Source organism: Pteropus medius, unplaced genomic scaffold (assembly GCF_902729225.1).
Source record: "Pteropus medius unplaced genomic scaffold, Ma_sr-lr_union100, whole genome shotgun sequence".
NCBI lineage: Eukaryota > Metazoa > Chordata > Mammalia > Chiroptera > Pteropodidae > Pteropus > Pteropus medius.
Window position 1 is genome coordinate 2,984,633 of NW_024342471.1, and position 23,697 is coordinate 3,008,329.

The 23,697-nt window shown below is 46.5% G+C and overlaps 1 protein-coding gene across 6 annotated transcripts in view; it reads right to left on the reverse strand.

Moving 5' to 3' along the window:
- Positions 1–13,755: 13,755 nt before the first annotated feature.
- SMOX (spermine oxidase) overlaps positions 13,756–23,697 on the reverse strand; it is a 34,723-nt gene continuing 24,781 nt past the window's right edge. For 3 of the 6 annotated variants that reach the window (XM_039863790.1, XM_039863789.1, XM_039863791.1), the window contains exons 3-8: positions 22,334–22,560; positions 18,341–18,514; positions 17,421–18,180; positions 16,591–16,751; positions 14,673–14,762; positions 13,756–14,223 (exon numbers count right to left, since the gene is read on the reverse strand). In XM_039863790.1, the coding sequence (XP_039719724.1) occupies positions 14,086–14,223; positions 14,673–14,762; positions 16,591–16,751; positions 17,421–18,180; positions 18,341–18,514; positions 22,334–22,560 (1,550 nt within the window). In that variant the 3' untranslated portion in view covers positions 13,756–14,085. The remainder of the gene's footprint in view (positions 14,224–14,672; positions 14,763–16,590; positions 16,752–17,420; positions 18,181–18,340; positions 18,515–22,333; positions 22,561–23,697) is intronic. The other 3 variants (XM_039863788.1, XM_039863792.1, XM_039863793.1) reach the window with 3 other exon arrangements.

Consider the following 23,697-nt stretch of genomic DNA (forward strand, 5'->3'; position numbering starts at 1 on the left):
TTCACCTTTCTAGTTTCAACTTAACCCCTCTTTAACTGATGGCTGCTGTCCTTTGGGACTTTTAGCATGACCAAAAGACTGGGGTGGAGGAGTTGTTGGCTTTTAAAATTGACATAATTAATCTTGAGACGCAAACAGTAATCATAAGCACAAATTTTTATTTTGTCAGTCTCCCCAGATGTATCTGCAATGTACTGAGGGCCTCAGTGAAGAAGGCAGCCATCAGTTAATGTGTGAAACATTCCAAGAAAAAATATACAAGCCCAAGTAGACAGATATATATGGTGAATGAGAGAACAACTACCTAGGAACCATGCTTGTTAGCTTTGGGTAAAACGTCCAACATGACATATTCCCAAGAGATTGCAGGTAGTTCGGTCTTCAGCTGGATAAGATCAACTACATACATTTAACCAGCATGGGAGTGATGACTATGGACACTTGAAAGGAGAGCTGGTTAGACAATACCCTGGGGTGTCTGGAGCGGGCGTGTTCCAAAACTGGAAAAGCCAGTTGCTGGGACCAGTATTTTGAGCCAAACTTTCTATCTTGTACTGGGAAAGTAGTCTGTTTGAAAGGTCACCACAATTTCAGACCCCTCAACCCAATTTTCTAAGGTAAAAAGGCAGCCAGCACTGGAAAACTAACATTTCACACTATGGGTCTACATCGGGTTCTGGACTTTCAGGCCTGGCATCCCCCCGAGACACAGGAAGGGCAGTTTAAGGCAGGTGCTAGGAGTATGTTGCATACTCAAAGACGGCCCCACTTTGCAGCACGCTGGCCACCCTAAAGTTGGGGGCACTGGAGGACAGCCCTCAAGGTCTTCTCACAGATGAGAGCCATCAGTAAAATCAGGGGCCAGCGAAGGCACAGACCCCAATGTCAGAGGATTGAATACTGGGCTCCTGGGCAGGGGTTCGACAGCAGGGGAGGGGATCTCTCAGCAGGGTGAGTGTTGGATCCCATATGCCAGGGCAGTTGAGCTCCCAGGAAGTCAACGGTGGAAGCAAGGGAGCAAGGCAGGGAGGGAGTCTCTATCAGGAGGATTTTAGACGGGGCTTCTTTGCCCCAGATAATGGTGAGTGTGGAGGCTGGCAATGCCAGCAGCTTGGCCAGTACTTTCTCTAGGCACAATGGTCAATCAGCAAAACACGCCCGATGTCCAAGCCTCGGCCCCCCTCTCCTGGGCACAGAGGCCCTCTGCTTACAGTTCCCTCTTCCTGTACCCCCAACACCAAGTACCAAGCCTTCATGAGATAGGGGAGGACTGCAGAGCCCCCAGAGAGGCCTGCCACAGAGGGGCATCCAGGAACCAGGTCGTATGTTGCTGAGTTGCTGACCTTGGTCTCAGGACATGCCAAAAAAGTCAGAGTGGCCAAGAGGAATAGAGGGAGTAGAAATAGCCCTTCTGGAGAGGGGAGCCTCTTGCAAGTGATTTTGGGGCATCTAGAAGAAGTGCATTTACTGGGTCCTCAGGTCCCCAGGCCCCCAGCTTGGCCCACATATCTCATTAAAGACTGTCCCTGCAATGCATATAAAAAAAAAAAAATGTAGCTGTTGTCTCCAGGAGGCTCTTCTGAAATGTCAAGGTGACTGGAGAAATAGGGGAGACTCTCTCAGTGCCCATCAAAATGGGAGTAAGAGTTCCTTTGCACAACCCTCAAGAAATGAGGTGAGGCCTGAGGGAGTCTGTTAGTGGGAAGGGGATGGTCCTGTGAGATGTGACAGCGATAAAAGCAAGCCTCCAGACATTGGCATCTGCCCAATTGCCCTCCCCGCCCCCATCCTTAGACTCATTCCTGCTTCCCACCCAAAACCTCCAGCTCTAGTCCACCCTCCCTCTCAAGCTGGGCTCTTGCCACCCATCTTGCTTTGCTTCCCACACTCTTTTCAGGACCTCTGTCCTCAGCATCCCACAGGGCTGCTTTTGCAAGTCACCTGGGACTTTTCATTTCTCCGATTTCCTCCCCTCTGTCTCTGCTGCAGTCCACACTGGTGGCCACTCCTGCTTCCTGAAATGTTCCTCTCCTTGCCTGAGCCACACCCCTGGGATCTCTTTGGGTCCCCTGACCACATACTCTCTCTCAGACTCCTGCGCAGGCGCCCCTCTCTGTCCTATAAATGTCCCTTAGGGTTTTCTTCTTTTCTCAACTTTCCACACAATCTCATCCACTCCAAATCATCTCAATTTCATACATAAATGGCTCCCAAAGATCTGTCTCTAGCTCCAGATGTGTGCTCATTCTCCCCGTGGATGATCCCTAGACACCCCAAATACAAGCCCACTCACCTTCTGCAAAGCCATCTCTTCTACTCTGTGCAGGAACGACAAGGCCACTGGTCCTGAGGCTTCAGGCTCCCTGAGGCCCTCAGCCTGCCCATCTTCTCCACACTTCATCTTCTTCTCAAGACCTTCCTCGATCCCCTGCCCAGAACTAAGCCACAAGCATCGCTCAGCCTCCCCAGTAACTCACACCAAGGTCACCCTGGCCTAGAGTCCACTGATAGAATTCATATCTGCCTCCACCAGGGATAGACGGCTCTCTTTCCCCAGCGCTGCTCAGGACTGGGCGTGAGTGTTCATTAAATATTGGGCCTGTGGATCCACTGACCTTCCCTGGGATACTACTGCCCCATTGTCAATCTGGTAGCTGGCTCAACATCACTGTCTTTGCAAGACCCTCAACCTAGCTGGTCCCACCAGTCCTCAAGGGGTGAGCATCTGCATGCTCCCCCAGCCAGAGAGCCAGCTGTGACCTGGATTTCGGCAGGGACACCTGCTCTACCTGTCCTCCAGCCCAACCCTCCCACCTGGAGTCCCATCTCCCTGCAGGCTCTTCCTCACCACCGTTGCTGCTCGAGTTGCTGACAGGTCCTGAGGAAAGGTTTGGGACTTCGGTGGCCCTCCCCTCGGTGACCTGTCAGGGCTCTGACTCCTCAGTGCCCTCTTGACCCTGTTTCTATTCTCATCCTATTATACCCCCAGGGGGTTACATGTTCACGGTCCACTTGGAAAGAATTTTCTTTCTTTCTTTCTTTTTCTTGTGGCTGCAGGGAAGCACAAAACCAGATGCTTGTAAAGGCTAAACCGGTCCCGTAGCCTCTCAGCTCAGAACAGTTCTCTGGGGAGCCCGGTGGGCCCAGGTGGTACTGGGGGTGGAGCCTTTGGAAAGGGAGGCTGCACTCACTCTCCTGCCCATCTGGGCTGGCATTTCTTCCCTTCCTCCATCCACCCCTTGCCAGGAACAGGGAAACAAAAGGAATGCTGAATAGGACCCCAGCCTACATTCTCAAATTGCTCTGGTCTCGGGGAGAATGTAGTGGAAATTGCAGGAAGAATTTGAAATCAAGAAGAAATCCAGGAACTGGGGCCATGACAGGCTGAGCTTTCAGAGCCAAGGGCTGGAGGGAGAGATGCAGTGGGGGCGGCCCCAGAGACCTCACCCATAACACGTGTGGACGTTCCTTCCGGGTTTCTCCATTCACGTGACCCTCCCCTCCCATGCTATGTCCACCTCCTTCTGTCTCGTCGAAAACCAAAGGAGTCCCAGGTCTTATTTCTGAGAGAGAGTCCAGGTGGGTCCCACTCATCTTTGAACTAAACTATATAGGCTGGTCATTGTCCAGCCTATGGATTGGCTAATTTGGGGACAAGGTTGAGCAGCTGGGCAGGCAGATGGGCATGGGGTAGATCATGTGGTATAAAACACAGCTGTCTGGGTAGCAGGGTCTGGGCAGAGTGATTCTCCTAGATGGGGGAGTGGTGGGGCAGGTAATGATTGACATCTTTAGCACACTGGCTCCATTGAGAATGTAGCTGCAAGTCGTAAAAAGCTGATCAATGGCTGTTTCAACATGGGCTATTAAACATGAAGAGGATGTACCGTGGAAACAGGCAGGATACACAGGGAGGGAGATCCCTGGCCCTGGGGACCAAGCACCATCCCTGGTGCATTCCGTCCTCCCATCCAAATGTCTCATGCTTCAATCTCAGCTTTTTGTAGCTGGAGCAGATCAGGCAGAGTAGAGAAATAGGAGGTGAAGGTGCCAGTTGTAGAAGGTGACGGCAGTCAAAGGGCACAGGTGTGCGTAAAGCATAGCAGAACTCCGGGTTTCCCTCTGAGTGAGGTGGGGCCTTAGGAGGGCTTGAGGAGATAAATGACAGGCTCTGACTTTGGGTGAACAGTGTCACTCTGGCTGTCATGTTGGAAAGACAGACAGAGAGATTGAGAGAGGAAGAGAGAGAAAGGAGAGGAAGAGGAAGGGATCGGAGTGGAAGCAAGAGACCGGTTAGAGAATGGTGGCTGCAGCAATCCAGGCAAGAGATGATAGAGACTTGGCCATTGGCCACAACTGGCACCTTCACCTCCTATTTCTCAACTCTGCCTGATATAAATGATGAGAAGAGGTAGATTCTGGAGGTTTTGAAGATGACATATACATGTGCCGTACCCACCACCCTCAGCATTCCCAAGCTACCCTCAAGACCTGCCTGCCTTGTGAGGCACCCTTAACACCTCAGGAAAGATTTTATTCCTGCCCCTCTCCCACCTCCCCCTAAATTTAGGCATTTCCTAAAGTTCTATTCTCAGATTTCTTTTCTTTCCTTCTTTCCTGCTTTTTTCCTTTCTTTCCTCCAATGCCATCCATAGGCGCATCCAGATCCCAAATCCACATTTCCAGCCCCAACACTGTCTCCATGACCTCGTATTTACTTTGGTAAAACATACAGGGTTGACTCTGGTTGTCCATACACACATTTCCTCCTGACTGCAATACCAAAGCTCATACACATTGTTGGTGTAAGAAAGTTTTTTTTGTTTCCTTTAATTCAAGGACAGGCACCTCCAACTTAAGGTGGCATCCTGCCAAACCGTTTATAAAACCTTCCCCTTAAAACAGCAACAAAAATCTAAAAAGAGAATAGAGACTCAAAATGGATCTGAAAACTAAGGATATCAACCAACCATTTGCAAAGAGTGGGGACTCCAGAGCTGAGGAAGCTGCATTAAAAGACAGATTCAGGAGCCATCCCCGAGTTTTGCCTCCGCATCAAGGGCACCACTGGCTAGGAGTGGGCAAGGAAAGGCTTTACCCTCTCCACCACATATCTCCCCCACGCCCACATCTAACTCTAAGAAGAGCCTGCCCAGTCATCTAACCTCTAGCCACTGTCCTACTGCCCAACAGCTGCTTTCTGAGTAGTTAAGAAAAAATGCACTAAGTCCGGCCAGTTTTGCAAGTAAGTTATTTAAATCTCCAGGAAACAGATAATTAACATTTTATATGTACTTTCCCTATGTGTATAGTAGAAAGATGTAAAGCTATCCAAATTACTTTAAATGCCCAAGAGGGAGTAGGGGCAAAGCCCTGAAAAGCCCAAGGAGGGGAAAAAAATCTTAGGTCACTTGTAAACAAAGATTCAAAAGCCTAAATATACACATGCGCATTAAATCCAGCAACACATTAAAATAAGAATATTTTATGACCAGTGTGGTAAACTGTATTATTGACAAAACATTCACTGCCCCAACCTGCCGGGCACTTCTGCAGAAGGATTATATGCCTGTTCACTGACATCAAGCTCAGGCACTGACTTGATTTGACCAATGAAATGTAAGTAGAAGTAACACATGCTACTTCTGAGAAGAAATATTAAGATGTTCTAGTATCTCTCTTTTCCATCTACCATGGGATGCTCCATCAATGTGAGTCCTAAAATTAAGAAGGTATAAAATCAATCCTCATGTGACATGAGCAAGAAATAAACTTATGTTGTCATTCCCAAAGATTTGGGGTTTGTTTGTTACCAGAGCAGAACTTAGCCTAAGCTGATTAATACAACAAGGCAAGGACTGCCCCCAAAATAGAAGAAAAACGTTAGAAATTTTATCAATGTAATTAACATTGATAAAAGGAGAAAACCCTATAATCGTTTTAATAGATGCAGAAAACGCCTTTGATAAAATTCAATATTCATTCATAATAAAACCCAAACTAAATATAGAAGGGAATTTCTTTAACCTGATAAAAGGGAGCCACCAGAAGCTTACAGCAGACAGTGTATTTATTAGAAACTTTAGAAACATGCCCATTAAAGTCAGGAATGAGGCTAGAATCCCTATATCACTGTTTTACTCAACATTGTGCCAGTAGTTATACTTAATGGAATAAGAAAAAAAGAAAGAAACAGGCATACTAACAGTAAAGAAACATGACTATCAAACTTGGCAGGTAAGGTGATCTACCTAGAAAATCCAAGAAAAGTGACCAATAAATAATCCAATCTAAAGAAGAGTTTGCAATTTAGCCAAGTCTAAATCAATATTCAAAAATTAACATCCTTCCTATTCCACAGAAATAATCATTAGATGCCATTTTAAATCAGTGGGAAAAGGGCAGATCATCCAACAAGTAACCCTGAGATAACCAACCAGTGATGAGGAATAAGCATAAACTTGGACCCCTGCCTTCTACCACAAGTCCACCAAAGATCTAAATATATAAAATAAAACTTTGAGAATTATTTTAAAACATAGAATACTATTTTTATTACTTGGGATAAAAACAAGGAGAATCTGAGAAAATGTCACAACCAAGAGGGAACAAACCTAAAGAAACATGGTAACCGAATGTAACGTAGTATCCTGGATGGAATTCCAGAGCAGAAAAAGGACATTAAGTAAAAACTAAGAAAATCTGAATAAACTGTGAACTTTAGTTGATAATGATGTTCCAGTATTAGTTGATTAGTTGTAACAAATGTACCCTTTTAATGCAAGATGTTAATAATAGGGAAAACAGGGTGTCTATATACTTACTTTTTCTGTGAGGCCAAAACGTCCAAAAACAATTTATTGGTTAAAAAAATAATAGAACTGAAAGGATAAATAAATGCACAATTATAGTTGATGCTTCACAAGTCTTCTATCAACAACTGATAAATACAGAAGAAATCAACACTATCAACCAACAGGATCTAATCAACATCTATAGAACATTCCACCCAACAATAGCAGAATACACACCCTTTGCAAGCACCGTAGATCATATGGGCCGTAAAACAAACATCAACAAATTTAAAAGAATTGAAATCATACAGTCCATCTTCGCTTGGGAAACAAAATAAGTTTACATTTCTTATTTATTTAGTAAACTTATTTATTGAAGCATAATTAAACCATTTTAGCACAGAGGCTGGCATACAAAAGGAAATCACCAAAAGTCTAGTGAATGAACAAAAGAATGAATGAAGAAAATACTTCCTCTTGGGGGCCAAGGCCTCTTTTTACTGTTATGAAAAATAAATGATACTCTATAATAAGTTACGATCTTATTTTATTCACTTATTCAACATTAATTAAGGTATTTCCTATGATTAATTGTGTTTTTTTGTCTTGACTTTGTTTTCGTTTGGGGGTGTTTCTGTTTTTGTTTTTTCTATTCAGAAAAGCTCACAGCGAATCCAGAACATACAGGTTCTCCCTGCAGCAAAAGGGCTGTAGTCCAAGATGGCCAGCAGATGGCGCCAGAGGACGTGGTTCAGCCGATGAGGCTGTCCTTGCTCCCAGAGACACTCCTCCCCATCTCTTCTCTCCCGGCTCTGGTGGGACCAGGAACCAGCCCAGCCTTTCCTGTGTCTCCTCTGCAGCCTGAGGCTCCCCACCAGTAATTACTAGGGTAAGAATAGTGAGGATGCTGAGAGAGCAAGTGTAGAAAATGCTAGTCTGAAGCTTGACTGTGAAAGGGAGGCAAGGGAAGGTGGTAGCAAGAGGAGGGTGGGTGATGGGAAAGACATGGGCATATTGAAATGTGGATGGGAAGGATGTCGTGGAGAGAAGGGCGAGAGTTGAGAATGAGGCAAGTCCCTGAGTTTCGGACATGGGATGCCCAGGTGGAGGGTCACACACTTCCTCTGTGTTTGGGGGATGGGTGTCTAAAAGGACCGGGGTGAAGGCTGGCTATTTGTAGACTTGGTGAGGAAGTTGCCTCCAATTGGCTTCTATTTCGTCTGTGACACAGGAGACCATGTTGCTTGTTGACAGTAAGGAGGCAGGAAGGGCCAGAGGTTGAAGGGGAGAGCTGATGAGGGAAACTCGGCGGGGGTGGGTTGCAGCCAACACTAAGGGTCGGTCCAGAAGTTGGCACCATTCCCTTTGGCTCCTTCTTTCACTTGTTTGTTCATTCCGTAAATATTTGATAACCTACTATTACACCAGACACTATTTTGGACACTGTTAACTTATATTCGTGGGGGAAGGGGAGAGATTCAGACAAATAAACAAACATATAAATAAACAAAAAAAAAATGACAAAAAGGAAAGAGAAGACCTATGAAGAAACAGGCAAGGGGAGGGAACAGAGTGCCGAGAGTGCTGTGAAAATGGGATGCTTAGAGAAGTCTTCCTAGAGAAGTGACAGCTGAGTGGAGATCTGAATACAGTGAGGGAAAGAGACCTGCAAATATCTGGGGACAAGCATTCCAGATAAAAGGGACTACCAGGGCCAAGGGAAGGGGGCAAGAAGTGGGAGCCAGTGGACAAATTACATGGGGTGTTGGAAATCACCTATGTTCAGTGTGATGGGAGTCGCTAGAAACCAGAGAAGCACAGGACTACAGTCACATTTTAAAAGGATCACACTGGCTGCCGTGTGGAGAACAGGCTAAGGGACAAGCATGGAAGAAGGAACACCACACAGGAGGCTACTGTAGCCATCAATGGCAGAGGTGAGGGGAACAGGGTAGAAAGTACCAACTGATGAGATTCAGGATATGTCTCATCGGTAGAGCCAACAAGATTTGCTGATGGCAAATCTGACAATCAGATGTGGAGTGTGAAAGACAAGAGTCGATGACTCGGGTGTTCGCCCCGAACCAAATGGTGGGACCCGTGACTCAAATCGGGTAGAGAAGATTTGAGGAGAGGATCAAGGGTTCTACTTTGGACATGTTAAGCCCATGGAAAAGATCCCGTAAGCAGTGTTGTGTTGTTTGCTCTTCTTTGCTTTGCTTTGGCCAGCAGCTGTGGCTCTATGTTTTTCTCCAGCTGTACCTACTGGTGACTCAGACACAACTGTGGAGAAAGCTGACAGTGGATGCATGAGTAGGCTTTAACAGAACAAATGACAAGTGAGTTGAAGATGTTGAAGAGACCAAGTAAAATGACAGATAATTGAAAACCCACTCCTGGAACCAATTTTAATTAATCAGAACTAATTAAACTAATTTAACAGTAGTGATAAAAGCCTAACCCAAGCTAATTAAGCAAAAGGGGAACCAGTGGCTTGTGTAGCTGGAAAGACACTGCAGTAGCTCAGAAACTGGCTAAGACATCTGGCCTTGATCATGGCCTTGAACAGGCATGGACAGATGACTGTGTGACCCCACATGCCCCACATATGAGAAGGGGAATGTGACAGATCTAAGACAAAAAGGAGTAATGGGCTCTGCAGTGAAATGGAAGGGAAACACCCAATCCAACAGATCAAAATCGCTCGAATACTGAGCTCACTGAAATAAAATATGCCCGACATAGTCCCCCTAACAGAGATCCAGGTTTTGAACATGCCCACTAAATCGATGTTCAACAATAACCACTAGAATCATGGGAGGTGAGAATGGTTTTTGTATCCATCATCTCCAGTTAAATAGTATGAAGCAGGGCTATGGCCAACCCCTTCCTTTCTTATATGAAATACCTAACATGAGCTTAGATGTCCTGAATGCCACCTTAGTAAGGCCACAACTCCTCCTGTTTGTTGAGATTTGATTATCCTACACAAATCATGAGTAGCCTCCACAAATAGCCTAGCCAGTCATTAAGAGAAAGCACAGCCTCATGTAACACTACCATTATGTTTGGCAGAGCATTCATTAGGCAAGTAGTTCTGTAGAACTGATCCAGCAACTCACCCCACTCTGCATCTCAGGGTTACCCTTGGGCTTATCCCAACAGGCCCAAGTGAATGCAGGGTGACTCAAACCGGAGGTGCTTCACTAGTGCATTTATTTGTGGGCAGGGCAGACATTCCAAGGGATTCCCATGAAGCGAGAGCAACATAATGCTCACCTGTCCAGTAGCAGCAAAGGTGGAAAGAGACAGTGCCTGCCGAGTACCTCAGGCCCCTTGAAGGAATATTTCTGGGCTTCCATAAAGCCACAACTGAACACCTTGCCCATGAATTCACTACTGCTGACAGCACAAGAAACGATGCAAACAATTCTACATAGAATCCAGTGCCAAGAAAGAACTTTACTCTCAAGTGACTTTCCACGGGTGATAGTAACTGGATAGTAGGTATTGGCTCGGATGTTAGCCTGAGCATGTTACATTTTCCACCCCTGATCAGGTCCTTTGTGTTTCAATCAATGCCAAGGCTACTTCAGAAACAGTCCCAGCAAGGAACTCATGCTGCGTTCATGGTACACCTAGCCTTTCCTCACTTCTGAATGACACTTGCTTTTCTTTGTTTATCTGCCTTGAATCTGCTTTTGGAACTGTAAACCATTAAGTGCTACTCACATTACACAATTATTTGATATAGAAGCAGTGCATTGGAGAGCTGACTGCTTTGGCAGCCTCTCCGGGGTCGCCCCTCTTGCACCTGTTCCCACCTGTGTCCCCAAGCCTTCCCCCACCTCCCTCCCAGAGTTGCTCCCTTCTCCTTGAGATAGCATCCTTTCCAAGCTGCATGGCCTTGCACAGCCCCACATGAGTCCTTCTGGGAACCTCAATTTCCTCTGCTGTGAAATAATCCCAGCCTCCCTCCCATGGCTGCAGATGCCCAGATGAGGGGACATAGGCAAGGAGTCTGGTAAACGGTGATATCCTATGTAAATGCAAGGCCAATCCTTATCACCAGGCAGCCAGTGAGTGGGGCATAAGTAGGTCCTTCCTCCCTTTATCTGCTCTCATGGTGTGTCATCTCTGTTGCAAGGAAGAAATTCACTGAGCCAATACAACTGTATGTTTTGGGAAGGGAGGGCTGCGGGGAAAGCATTGTCATACTCTTTTTTAAACATTTTAAATTAAGTTATAGCATACACACAGAAAAGTATATAAATCTTCAGTGTGTAACCCATTTTACCAGTGTATAACCCAACACATTTTACCACGACCCATACCAGGATATGGAACATTTCTATAACCCAGAAAATATGACGCACTCCCTCCCAAGCACTACCACATCCCCTCATTTCTAACACCATAGTTTTGCAGATTCCTGAACTTCATATAAAATAAATCATACAGTATATACAAGCATACCTCCTAGGAGATATTGCAAGTTCCAGACCATCACAATAAAGCGAGTCGTAATCTTTTTGTTGGTGGAGGGTCTTGCCTTCAATTTGTAAAAACATCTATGAAGCACAATAAAGCAAAGTGCAAGAAAACGAGGTATGCCTCCATAAAACGAGGTATGCCTGTAGCCTTGTACCTGGCTTATTTCACTCAACATAACATTTTCGAGATTAATAAATGTTGCAAATATCAGATTATTTTATGGTATTTGCACATTAGTATTCCATCGTATGAATGTACTATAGTTTGTCCATTCTACTATTGATAGACATCTGGGCTGTTTCCAGTTTTTAGCTATTACAAACTGGATTGCTATGAACAAAAGTACTGGTACGTCTTTTTGGTGGACATATGCACTCATTTCTCTTGGGTGTGTATACCCAGGAGTGGAGATGCTGGTGGGCACATGACCAGCTTTAGTAGATTGTAGCTCTACCCATTTCCGCTCTCTCCAGCAATGGCCTGGTGTTTGTTTGTTTGTTGTTTTTGTTTGTTGTTGGGGTTTTTTTGGATAGCACCAGCCTCTTCTTTTAATCATGCAATAAAATGAGCCTGCACTGTAGAGATGAACAGACTGTGATTCGAGCCTCAGCATCGCCACCTACCTGAATGATGATGGGTGCTTAACTCTCAGAGGCTTTGTTTCCCATGAGGATAAATCACAGCCTCCAACCTGAGTTGGCATCCTTGTCAAATCAAGAGACCATGAGCCCCGCATTTACAACTGACATCCTACCTGGCAGGTGGTCAGCACTAAGCAAATACTCTCCCTTCCTTTTGATCACACCTGAAGCCCCCCTCATGCAGTCCCAGTAGATATTTCAGGCCTTTTCATCCTCATGGAGTCCTTTAAAATTCCTATGCCTGTGATCCTAAAAATCTACGTATGACCTTCTTCCCCCTTTCTTATGTGACGAGCCACTTCTGTCCATCCCATCACAATTCATAGGGAAAAGCCAGGACGCGGTTCTATGCTGGATCCGTGCCTCCTGAAGCGAAGTTAATAGAAAGTCCTTCCCACAAAATAACTCGAGGCCAGGAAGGAGACACTCTTTAACTAAAGCAGGGTCAAAATTTACATCGCCTGTTTAAGTACTATCATAGAAAGATTGTCAAGATACATTATGTTAATTAAAAAGAGCAAAACACAGTATAAATACCTTGTCACTTTTGCATAAAAAGGACAGAGAAGAGTATATAGTTCTATTGACATATCTAAGAATGGATACACAAGACTAACAACATGGGTCTGTGAGGAGCGGCAAGGGCACAGGGGACAGGTCTGGGGGGATATGTTTCAGTGTAGCCTTTTATGACTTTTGAGCTTTGAAGAACCACATTAACAGATTCTCTCTATTCAAAATATTTTTAATGTCTCTACTTATAAATTTTTTAAAGTTATACATCAGGTGAATATGAATCCCTGATATAAACTCCATGAAGATGCCTGGTGGATCAACCCTGGCAAAGCAAGATACCTGTTCAATATGTGCGCATGGATGGCTGTGCATGCAGGTGGTGCAGGTAGGAATGTGTATAGCTGTGTCTCCACATTGGACAGCTCCATCATAATCTAAGGTGAGGGAGGAGAGGATGTAGAGTATATCAAGGGCAGTTTCTAAGAAGGAGACCAAACATAAGCTAAACAGAGTTAGACCAGGGGGCCCACCTGGCTTCTCACAACTTCCTCTACCACCTGACCCTTCAATTATACATAATTCAAGCTCTATCACTAGAAATCTGGAGTCAAAAAATGACTAAATGTGTATTAGATGTAGTGTGTAGGTGGAAGGGTGTGGGATGGTGTATCTGTGTGGCAGTGCATGCATGGGTGAGTGAGTATATGTAAGTTATGTGTATGTCTGTGTCTGTGTCTGTGTCTGTATGTTTTCACTCCGCAAAAAGAGCAGAGAAGACCATACCCCAATAAGGGGTAGGCCCTTGGAACATAGCAGGTGGACAACACTTAGAGATATCTCCCTGGCCAAAAAATGGCCGGACTACTCACCTTACCAGAAGTCAACAGGAGCCACTCCAGGGGCCAAGACCTAGGACTTCATGGCCAAGTGATACTGATTAATAATTAACACATCTGAGCTTGGCATGGAACCACAATAGGTGTCCCCTTCCATGGCACTCACCTTCACTCCGTGTGGCCACGTCACCCAATTAGTCTCAGAGAAGTCCAGCAAAGAGCTAGCGGGCAGATCCAGGCCTGTCCTGAAGGAGCTGGGGCTGGGCAGTGAGGGACCCCTATTCCTGAGGATTCTCACTTGCAGGAAGGCAAACCACCAAAAACAGATTGGGGTGAGGGGATATCCCTTTCCGTAAAGGCAGGCACCTTTCCTTCTGGGGTCACAGCCAGCCCATGGCTCCCCCCACTATCTCCTCACTCAAAGGGGTTGTGATTAAACACACACACACACAAGAGTCTGAGGAAAACAGAAGAGAGGAGCTGAGGAGCACAGGAAGGGCAAGCCTCTTTTATTGTCCCAAAATGCAAAGTATTGAAGGCACTTACAATAATGAGGTGGGAGGGGAGGTCAGAGGTCAGAGCACAAAAGTAAATTGCTAGGCCGCACTCTAGTCACCACCTGGCAAGGAGAAAAGGAAAAGCTACAAGGCCAGGTCTGAAGCCAGTCAAGGTCTAGCTCTACAAAAAATACAAATCCATTCTACAGAGGATTAGGAAATTAAGAGCATAAGGCAGCAAGGGGCAGGGCTGGCAGTCACAAGTTAGTGGTTCTTTAAGGAACACTCTCAGCAGTGACGAGGGCCCTCAGGTCCCCTGCTGGAAGAGGTCTCTGTACATCTCGATGAGACGGGCAGCCTCACGCTGACCAGAGAGCAGAGCACCATGGGTAGTAGAGTAGTACTTGCGGTGGGTGGCCTCACCCGAGAACAGCACCTGCATGGGCTGGGTGAGGGATGAAGAAGTGAGGGTGGAGGAGGAAGAGAGGCTAAGAGGCTACCTGTCTGCCCCAGAACCCCCATCCATACTACAAGTCACAGAGGAATGAGCAGGTATCTGAGATGCAGGTATTGCTGCTTCCAGAGGATGAGGAGTTCTCCGCCCCACCTGGTCACCTTCCCCTGCTTCTGCCCCAAACATCCAGTTCTCAGTTCTGTCTGCTCTGAGGCTTTTAGGAGTCCTGGCTCTGTAGCCTCAGAAGCTCACTGTGCCTCTTACCAGAGAACTCGGGGCAAATGGTTTAACCTTCCTAAGCCTTTTCTCATCTGCAAAATGGGTTTATACTACCTACTTCTGAGGGTGGTTGTAAGGATTAAGTGAAATAATGTATCTAAAGCACTTAGAACCTGGAAGAACATAAGCACTGGATAAAGTTAGGCGGTAATTTAACAAACCTTTATGGAGCCCCTATTAGGATCCAGGGACTGTTCTGGGCACTTGGAAGATAAAAGGTGACCAGGCTGCTGCTTTGAGGAGCTTCCTTGCTGGTGGGGAAGCCAGACACGAAACCCAATTATTAACAGTGTCATATATGACGTGATGGGTGTTTGGGTGAGGTGCTGAGAGCCCAGAAAAGAGGCTCAGGGTTAGCAGGAGACACACAAAGCTTCCCAGAGGACAGGACCTTTGGGCTGCTTCTTGGAAGATGCTGGGTAAATAAATAGGACAAATAATGTTTCAGGAAGAAGGAAAGTGGGAGCAAAAACGCATCAAAGCAGGCCTCGTTTAGGGGACAGCGACAATTTTTGGTACAGCCAAGACTCAACCTTGAGATAGCTGGCTGTCTATGTGGGGTCCAGGCAAAGCACAAGTGTTTGCATTCCAAGCTTGAGTTTGGACTTTAGTCCAGGGCATCTCGAACTCTATGTGCAAAGGCACCAGCTAGGGAGCCTGGTAGGGTGAAGTTTTTAATTCAGCAGGTCTGGGTGGGCTGAGAGTCTACATTTCTAACACGCTACCATGTGATGCAGGGTCTACTGGTCAACGGACCACTCACTTTGAGTAATGAGGTCTTAACCCTCCAAACAAGGAGCCCACAGAGGTGGCTGAACTGAAAGGGGGAGCTCGTCTTATGGCAGAGGGCAAACTGCCTACTCCCACATCTATTCTCCTTTTTCCTCAGTAACAAAGCTCTGATTTTTAACTGGGTCCATTGCCATATAGAATAAAAAACATATCCTAGCCTTCCCAGCAGCTGGTGTGGTCATGTGACTAAGTTCCAGCCAATCAGCTTCAAGTGCACCGTTGCTTAGAAAAACTGATTCAGCCCCAAGCGTCCCCCTCCTTCTAGCCTGAAATGCAAATGTGAGAGCAGCAGCAACCTCTGCAGCCCCCTTGAACCAAAAGGAGACCTTGAAGATGGAGCCCGGCGCTAATGATACCAGGTCTTGACGACTACTCTGTATTTCCTTTTGTGTGATAGAAGTAAATTTCTGTCTTCTTTAAGCCACAGTTAGTTTTTGTTTTGCTTTGCTTTTTTAGAGGATGGCTGTAGCAGCAGTGAGGGCCTTTTCCTCTCTCCCCGAGCACAGCTGGGCGCACAATGCACCTTGCTGGTTGGTTGACTCCATGTTGGTGGATAGAGAGGGGCCACTGAAAGCATCGATTCCACCAAGTAAATGTTTTAAATATAATTCCGATGGGTTTTAAAATTTATTGTATTGTATTACAATCCATTTTATAGGAACAGATATATAATTATTTCTCTCACATTTATTAATTACCTCTATATAATATTTATTATATAGTTGATATAATTTGGGGGAGGGTTAGTATTCTCAATTTTATATTCTAAAATATATTGGGGGGGAAAAAGTCTATAAAACATATTGGAAAAACTTGCTTCCATTGAATCAGTGCTGTGCAATAGAACTTTCCATGATAATGGAAATGTTCTATAGCTACATAATCTAACATGGTAGCCACAAGCCACATGTGGCTGCTGAACTTGAAATCTGCCTAGTGCAACTGAAGAACAAAAATTTTAATTTATTAATTTAAATTTTAACAATTTAAATTAAATATGGCTAATGGCTACCATATTGGACAGCACAGCATTAAATGGCTCAGTTTTTATAACCTCGAGAAAGCGTTTAACATCTCAATTTGATTCCATCTTTTCTTCCAGATGTTAAGTGCACATCGTATTGTTTTCTTTTCCATTATAGCAGCCACTACATCCCTGTCTCACCTTGGTATCCCTCAGTGAACACCACCCTCCCCCTAGGCCAAACACACACACAGAATACACACGCCCACCCCTCCCAGACTTTTCACCCTGAACCCCCATATACTGAGCACACTCGCACTCACCGCTGTCTTGGAGCTCTCTGTGTACGGCAGGGGCTTGGCCAGCTTCTCCACGTCTGTCCCACTGGAGCCCACCCGTGTGTACGAATAAGAACCTCGGAAGTAGGGGTTGCTGCCCCAGGCTGAGCGCAGGATTCGCCGAGGTTTGGGAATGTTGGGGTTCCCTGTGGGGGAGTCAGAAGAGCCAAGAGGAAGGATAAGAAACGGCTGCACATAGAAGACACGCTGAGCAGAGCGCTCCCATCCAACTCCAGGGCTCTAAGAGGGCCAGGCTGCTATGGGGAAGCATGGAGGATGGCGGAGGAGAGAGGCCCGTTCCAGCTGCATACCCCTCACGTCTCCTTGTGACCCTCAGCAAAACACCTGATTTCCTTGGGCCTTAATTTTCCTATCCAAAAAACATTCTAGATAATCATGTTTCCTTCCAGTTTCAGGGGTTGGCTTTCCTGAGATAATGGATGAAAGATGTTCAACTAAAAGAATTGGACAGTAAAACAAAAATCCATTTAGTAAGACAATAATATCAGTAGGATATGAGCAATCTGAGGTTTTGCAGTGACATCTGAGTTTTTACTATCAGCTCTTAGAAAAAAGAAACATAAAATCTATGGTTTTGAGTGTCTCAGGCTCCAGACCGGGGAGAGCCGGCAATTTAGGAGTCGGAGGCTAAGATGTTGCACCGGGTGGCAGCTCTCCCAGTGGCCGCGCCACCACCTCAGTTTCACAACCTGTGGAGGGGAGAGCCACCACATGGTTCAGGGGATTCAGAGGGTCTGGCAGAAGATGGCAGACCGATGGAGCGAGGCGGTGGAAGCGGTGGCGCAAGGCCGCACCTGTGAACTGCCGCAGCATCTCCGTGCAGATCTCGGCCACCGCCTCGTCATCGCACTTCTCCATGACGAGGGCCTCCTCTCCACAGATCCAGCCGCTCAGCACGTGGCCGTAGCGCTCTGGCGGGTAGAGGACATCGAAGCCACAGATCTTGCGGTACCAGAGCTCAGGCGGGTAGGTGAGGGTATGGCTCTCCGCCTCGTCCTCCCACACAAACTGTAGGCTGTTGCACTCAGGGCCCCAGAAGGGCTCCTCGAATTCCAGAAAGATCTTGTCAGTGGTGCCGATGCCCAGGCGGTGGATAGCAGCCACCTTCTCCGCAGGCAGGCCCGGCTGGAAGAAGCTGGCGTGCTGCCTCTTGAGCACGCCCAGCGACACGGTCACGATCACGTGGTCTGCCGGGATCACCTCGCAGTCCTCGCACTCCACCAGCACCGGCCACTGCTCGTCCTCATCCCGCCCGTCCCCCCGGGGCTCCCCTCCACCCTGGCCGCCCTCCCTGGCATTGTGATTGTGGTCGCCCTCACCCCAGGGCTCAATCTCAGGACCCCGGGGGCGGCCTGAGGCCTGGTCCCAATGCACGCAACGGACAGGTTTCCCCAGCTGGATGACGTGGGCCGGGATGCCCTCGGCCAGCAGCTCCACTACCCTCACGAAACCTGAGGGGATGATGTGGTGGGCACCGGGGATCTCTGTCCACTCCCCAAAGGCGCTCAGGGATACCTCGTCCATGCTGTGCGAGCTACTCTCACAGCTCTCCACCTGTGGGAAGAGCCAGAGAGAAGTCAGGAGACCATCAGGGCCAGCCAGGGGTGGGAACAGGACCTCAGAGCAGCACACTCTCCTTGACTCAGACTCCTCAGAGGGGGTCTTCTTCACTCTGGCACCTGTACTCAACTAAGCTTCCACACAGCAAAGATACCTTCAGGTACTGCTGGATCATGGCGAGCTTCAGCCGCTTGGTGGCTTCCGGGTCGTCAGGGTCATCCCTGATGCGATTGCGCACCTCTTCCCGGGTGAACACCCCCACGCTGTTCTGACTCTCAGCATTGACTGGTTTACCATGCCGGAAGAACTCCTGGGTCAAGTTATAGACCTGCCAGAGAGACCCGAGGAGACTGAAAACACACCCCCCCATCCTATCTCCATCTCAGATTGAAAGCCCCCGATGCAAAAGCTGCCACTTCCCAGACGTCCCCAGATATACTGAGCCTGTGACCTATCTCCCTTGGTGCATCAATGTGGCTCTAGATGCTGCACTGAGACTGCACCGACAGGTCATTGTTCGAGGATAACAAGCTCTTCCAGAAACTGCCCTCAAAAGCCATCTGAGCCTGTGAGGGAGGCCGGGTGGGCCGCAGAGGCTCTGTTACTGAGCTTTTGCTTACAAAAGTAAAAAGTTTGGTGCTTGTACAGTCTGTGGAAAAGGATCCTCCCTTCATGAACTCTCTAAGGCCAAGCAGATCATCCACTTCAGAACCCAGATCTGCACATATTTCCCTTTTCCAAGAACCATATGCACAAACTTTTTCCCTGCCACCTCTGCCCAAGCATGTCTACTTAACTCTCTCCCAGGAGGGCAATCTGGAGCGGTGGCCTGGCCAGTGTTTGTGGGAAGAGAGAGCAGAAGAGGCCCTGAAGTTTGATCTTCCAAGAGACCCTGCCAGACCCTGCTCAGGTCCACACAAGACACTCCCTTTACTGCAGGACTCAGACGCAGGTAAAGAAGACGGCAATATTGGGGCAGAGCATGCAGTGGGCAGAGACGCTGCAGTGTGCCAAGGAATGGAAATAAATTTTGCGGTCATACTTTGGCAAGAACTCCAACCCACAACTCATCGACAGAAAGTTATGAATGGCCCCTTGGAGTGGATCCTACTACCTCCCCTGCCTGCCTGGTATCACCCTCACCAAACACCAGGCAGGTCTCCCTGAGGAAAGAAAGCCAGTCCTGGCATGCAGTCCCTAAAGGGCAATGTCTGAGCTCCAACATTCACTCAATAAACATTTACTGGACTCTGTGCCTGACATAGGTTGTAATGGTGAGCCAGACTGACATAGTGCTGAACCCCTGCCCTCACCCACGTTGGGGAGACAGCATAACAGTTGGGCTGTTTTTATAGAACATGCTGTGACAGGAAAAACCCAGGGGTTGTGAGATCAACCCAGACAATCAGGAGACAGCCAGATTGGCAGTAGGAGGGAAAGGAAAAGTATTTCAGGCAGAAGGAACAGCATACTCAAAGCTGAGAGAGAGGGAAAGAGAATGTAAATGCATTCAGTTCAAAGTGGTTCAGTCTTGCTGAAGTGGGCAGCAAGGAAAGAGAAGTTGCAAGAGATGACTCTGGAAAGGCAGGCAGGGGCCAGGGCATGAAGAATTAAAGGTCTCTGTCAAGGACTCAATTTTATCGAAGGGCCTGACATCAGTGAAGTGTTGTGAGCGTGACTACATGCCCACTCTCCCTCCCAGGACACTGGCAAATGCAGGTTTTCTGGCCAAACATTTGTTGCTAGTGCCGATAAATGGTGCATTTCCCCTTCCTAAAGTAAGTTTAAATTTGGTCAGCACACATCCATGGGAATGTGTCTTCCCTGTAACCCAGCCCTGGTGTAGACCCTGGGGCTGCAATGTGAAGGAAGGAACATGGCATTGCCCACCCGCAACCATTCCACTCAAGGGAAAAGCCTTTACATAAGATAGAAACATAATTTAAACATGTCTCTGAAGTACAAAATATAAAGAAGTAATGAGTTAAATTGTTTATTTTTCCTACCTTCAGTCACAAGATGCTGGGTGTTTGGCCCTAACTGGAGTCCTCAGCAATTTCTTCACCCAGTATCACTGCCAAAGAGTTATTAAGCTTTCACCTTTCTTCCTTCTCCCTGGGTTTTTTTTATCTTGGCTGATAACCAGCATGGTAGCCAGTCCTTAGCTCATGTTGACTAGAGGCCAAAATGCCCAGCTGAGGAGTAACGAATTGAGTCCATCTGCATGACTCTTTGTGTCAATCACCAACTAGGACAGCCTTAAATGAACATGGGTTTGTCATATGGGTACAGTCTCCTGTTCAAGGCTAAATGACATCTTCCCAGTATGACCCAAGGGAAATGGGCAAGCCTATAACAGCTAATACCCACCCCAATTCTCATTAAGCACTTTTCGTCAGGATCCCATTTAATCCTCATAACACTATGAAATATGTATAACTATGTCCATTTTACAGATGAAGAAAGTAGGACTCAGAGATCCTCAATAACTTGCTCAAGCTAATAAATGGTAGAACTAATATCTAAATCAAGGTAGTCTTGCTCCAGAAAGTAAGATCTATGTGATATTACTGCACGAACCCAATTATTTGTTAACAAATATAATACATTCAAATGAGTGTATTATGGAGTGTATTATGTACCTTTGGAGGGAGACTGCATATTCAACAGCACTGACTAAGAGCTACACAAGGAACTCTATGGACCTCATGGTTAACACCTTATCCTTCTCACACAAAGCATCACAACCAAGATCCATAACCTACCTTATCCATCCTACTTCCCACAACTCACACTCTTGGTTTTCAAAAATCAAACCCACAAGCATAAGCTGATGATGATCTACTTTTAACGACATTTAAAAGAACAAGTCATGGACCCTGAAAGTCATTCTCAAGAGGCATCCATACTTGAAACACTCACAATAACCTGGGAATCAGGGTGTGAGTGATTCCCAGTAGACCGGGAAGTTTTATCTTAAAGGATATTAGTTCTTATCTGCTCATTAATAATTCAGTCCCTTTGCACATGAGTGAGAACACTAATACCATGGGATTGCACACAACATACCTGTGGGTACACACATATTGAACCAACCTCATTGAGCAGGGACTACCCCAAAGGAAGGGTCATTTCTCCTTTTCTATGCCCAAGAGACATAGAAAATGTATAATAGGTGCTTGTTGACCAATTTATGGACCTGGAGTGAAGAGTCATTACACTATAAATGACAAGGCAGGGCCTACATGTTACCTTGCTTGTTCAGTGCATTTCACAGCACTGCCAAAAGATACTGAAAATATCGACACATTTTTTAGAACCTGAATTAAACAAGGATGAATGCCACTTCTATCCAACACTGTAATAGAGATACTGGCCAGTGCAATAAGGCAAGAAAAAGAAATAAAGAGTGTTAGGCTGTGCTGTCCAATACAGTAGCCACTAGACACCTGTAGCAATTTAAAATTAAATTAAATATTTACTTACTCAGTTTTACTAGCTACATTTCAAGAGCTCAAGAACCACATGTGGCTAGTGACTACAATACAGGATAGTGCAGGTCTAAAACATTTCCATTATTGTGGAAAGTTCTAATAGACAATTCTGGTCTGAGGATTAGAAAAGAAAAAACAAAATTCTCAGTTTTTTGTATAAAATTATATACATCAAATTCTAAAATATTATTAGAATATAAATTAATATAACATTAATATATGTAGTATTAGAATTAAAATAATAATTTACCAATGTTGCTAAAATCAATTTATAAAAATCATTTATAGTTCCGTATACCAGAAACAACTAGAAAATAAATGTTTTTTAAATTACCATTTAAAAGAGTATCCAAAAGCAATAACAACAACAGTTACCACCTAAGTACCTAGTAATAAATCTAATAAAGATGTTTAAGGCCTTTCTGGAGAAATATTTAATCATGTGTACCAATAATCTCTTACCTAGTACTTCTCCATTCATCATCTTCATTCTATTCACAAATTGTCCTGACTTTCCACATGCAGGGCCCAGAGAGTGTGCCAAGTCATGACCAGGATCTTAGAAAACCCCAGCAGGTTGCTTGACGCCCCCCACACTGCCAGAGCACTTCTGCCTCCATACTCTACTCCCAGTTGTCCTGCTATCCCCTCACCTCGTTGTATAAATCGCTGAATTCCTCAACCACGTCCTTGGGGATCCTGCGGCCACGGTTGGTGAGGTAGCAGGCCACGCCATTTTTGGAGTAGAAGCTGATGCGGCCCACGCTGCGCTCCCCATCAGTTGTCTCTTCCAGAAGGCCATTGGCTTCTGCTAGATGATAGATGGGATTCCCGTGGGAGCCATGGATCCAGGTGGCTCCCAGCTCAAAGGTGGCGTGTCCTGATGGTGACAACAACACACCCATAGAGGGGCAAGGACTTCTTCAGAGAGGGCTAGAACACTGCCTCACCCTCCCTCCAGGAGGATCGTTCCACTCCACAACAGGGCAGGAAAAAGATTAGGGTCCCCCTCGGGCAACCAACCAAAGCCTTCAGTGAAAAGTTCCCAGTAAAACTACATGTGGCACAAAGTGGATTCCACTTTATAGCTGAAATAACTGCTACCCTGAATGACTCTGTGATTTGCCCCAGAGTCACCACACTGGACTAATTAGAAGTCGGCAGACTGGAGAACACCAAAAGCTGAAAACCCAGTGCCTTTCCTCTACTGGGTTCTTGGTGGGCACTGAGGGTATTTATTTATTACTAATCCTCCTTTAGAGCCTCAGGCTCGGGGACCCCCAAAGAATCTTGCCTGGTTTGAGCTCTCAATATGAGGAGAAGGGAGTCAATACCCTGGAGACTCTAGTAAACCTGAGAACCCTCCCAGGGCACAGCAGGGAGCTCCAAGTCACACAGCCACTGGGAAGCAATGTCCAGGCATGGAGCACCCTTCCTGATTCTAGACACTCAGCAAAAGCAAGGATAAAGGGAGCAGCTTGAGGTCAGCAGCAAGGTCACTACCCACCCCTACCCCCCAGGCCCTGCCAGTAGGTAGGGCAACCATGCAAGCTCCAGTCTGAGGATATTTCCTGCCCTCTCCCACATGCCCCTCTGCCTCTGTCATCCTTGCTACACCCTTGCATCAGGACACCAGGGACTATCTCCATGTCTATGCCCAGAGTCCCTGGGGCCTCTGGCCCTTGACCCCTACTCTTGGCACTGAGATTCACAACTACCATCTCACACTGCAGCAGGTCCAACTATAGCCTGGGCCTTCAGCCCTGCGTGTCTGCACACACAACACACAACACATGCACATACACCCTTGCCCAGACACTCTCTCCCGTCTCCTGACAGATCCGCCTTGGTTTTCCTCACATTCATTATTCCACAAGTACCGCCCCATCCTCCTTCTTCTCACTACTACCCAACTCCCTCTGTCACTTGAGACCCACCTAACCTCACTCCCCCAAGGGAAGGCTTCCTGCCCAAATGTGCACTTCAGCTTCTTGCAACCCAACCTCTTCCTTCTCAC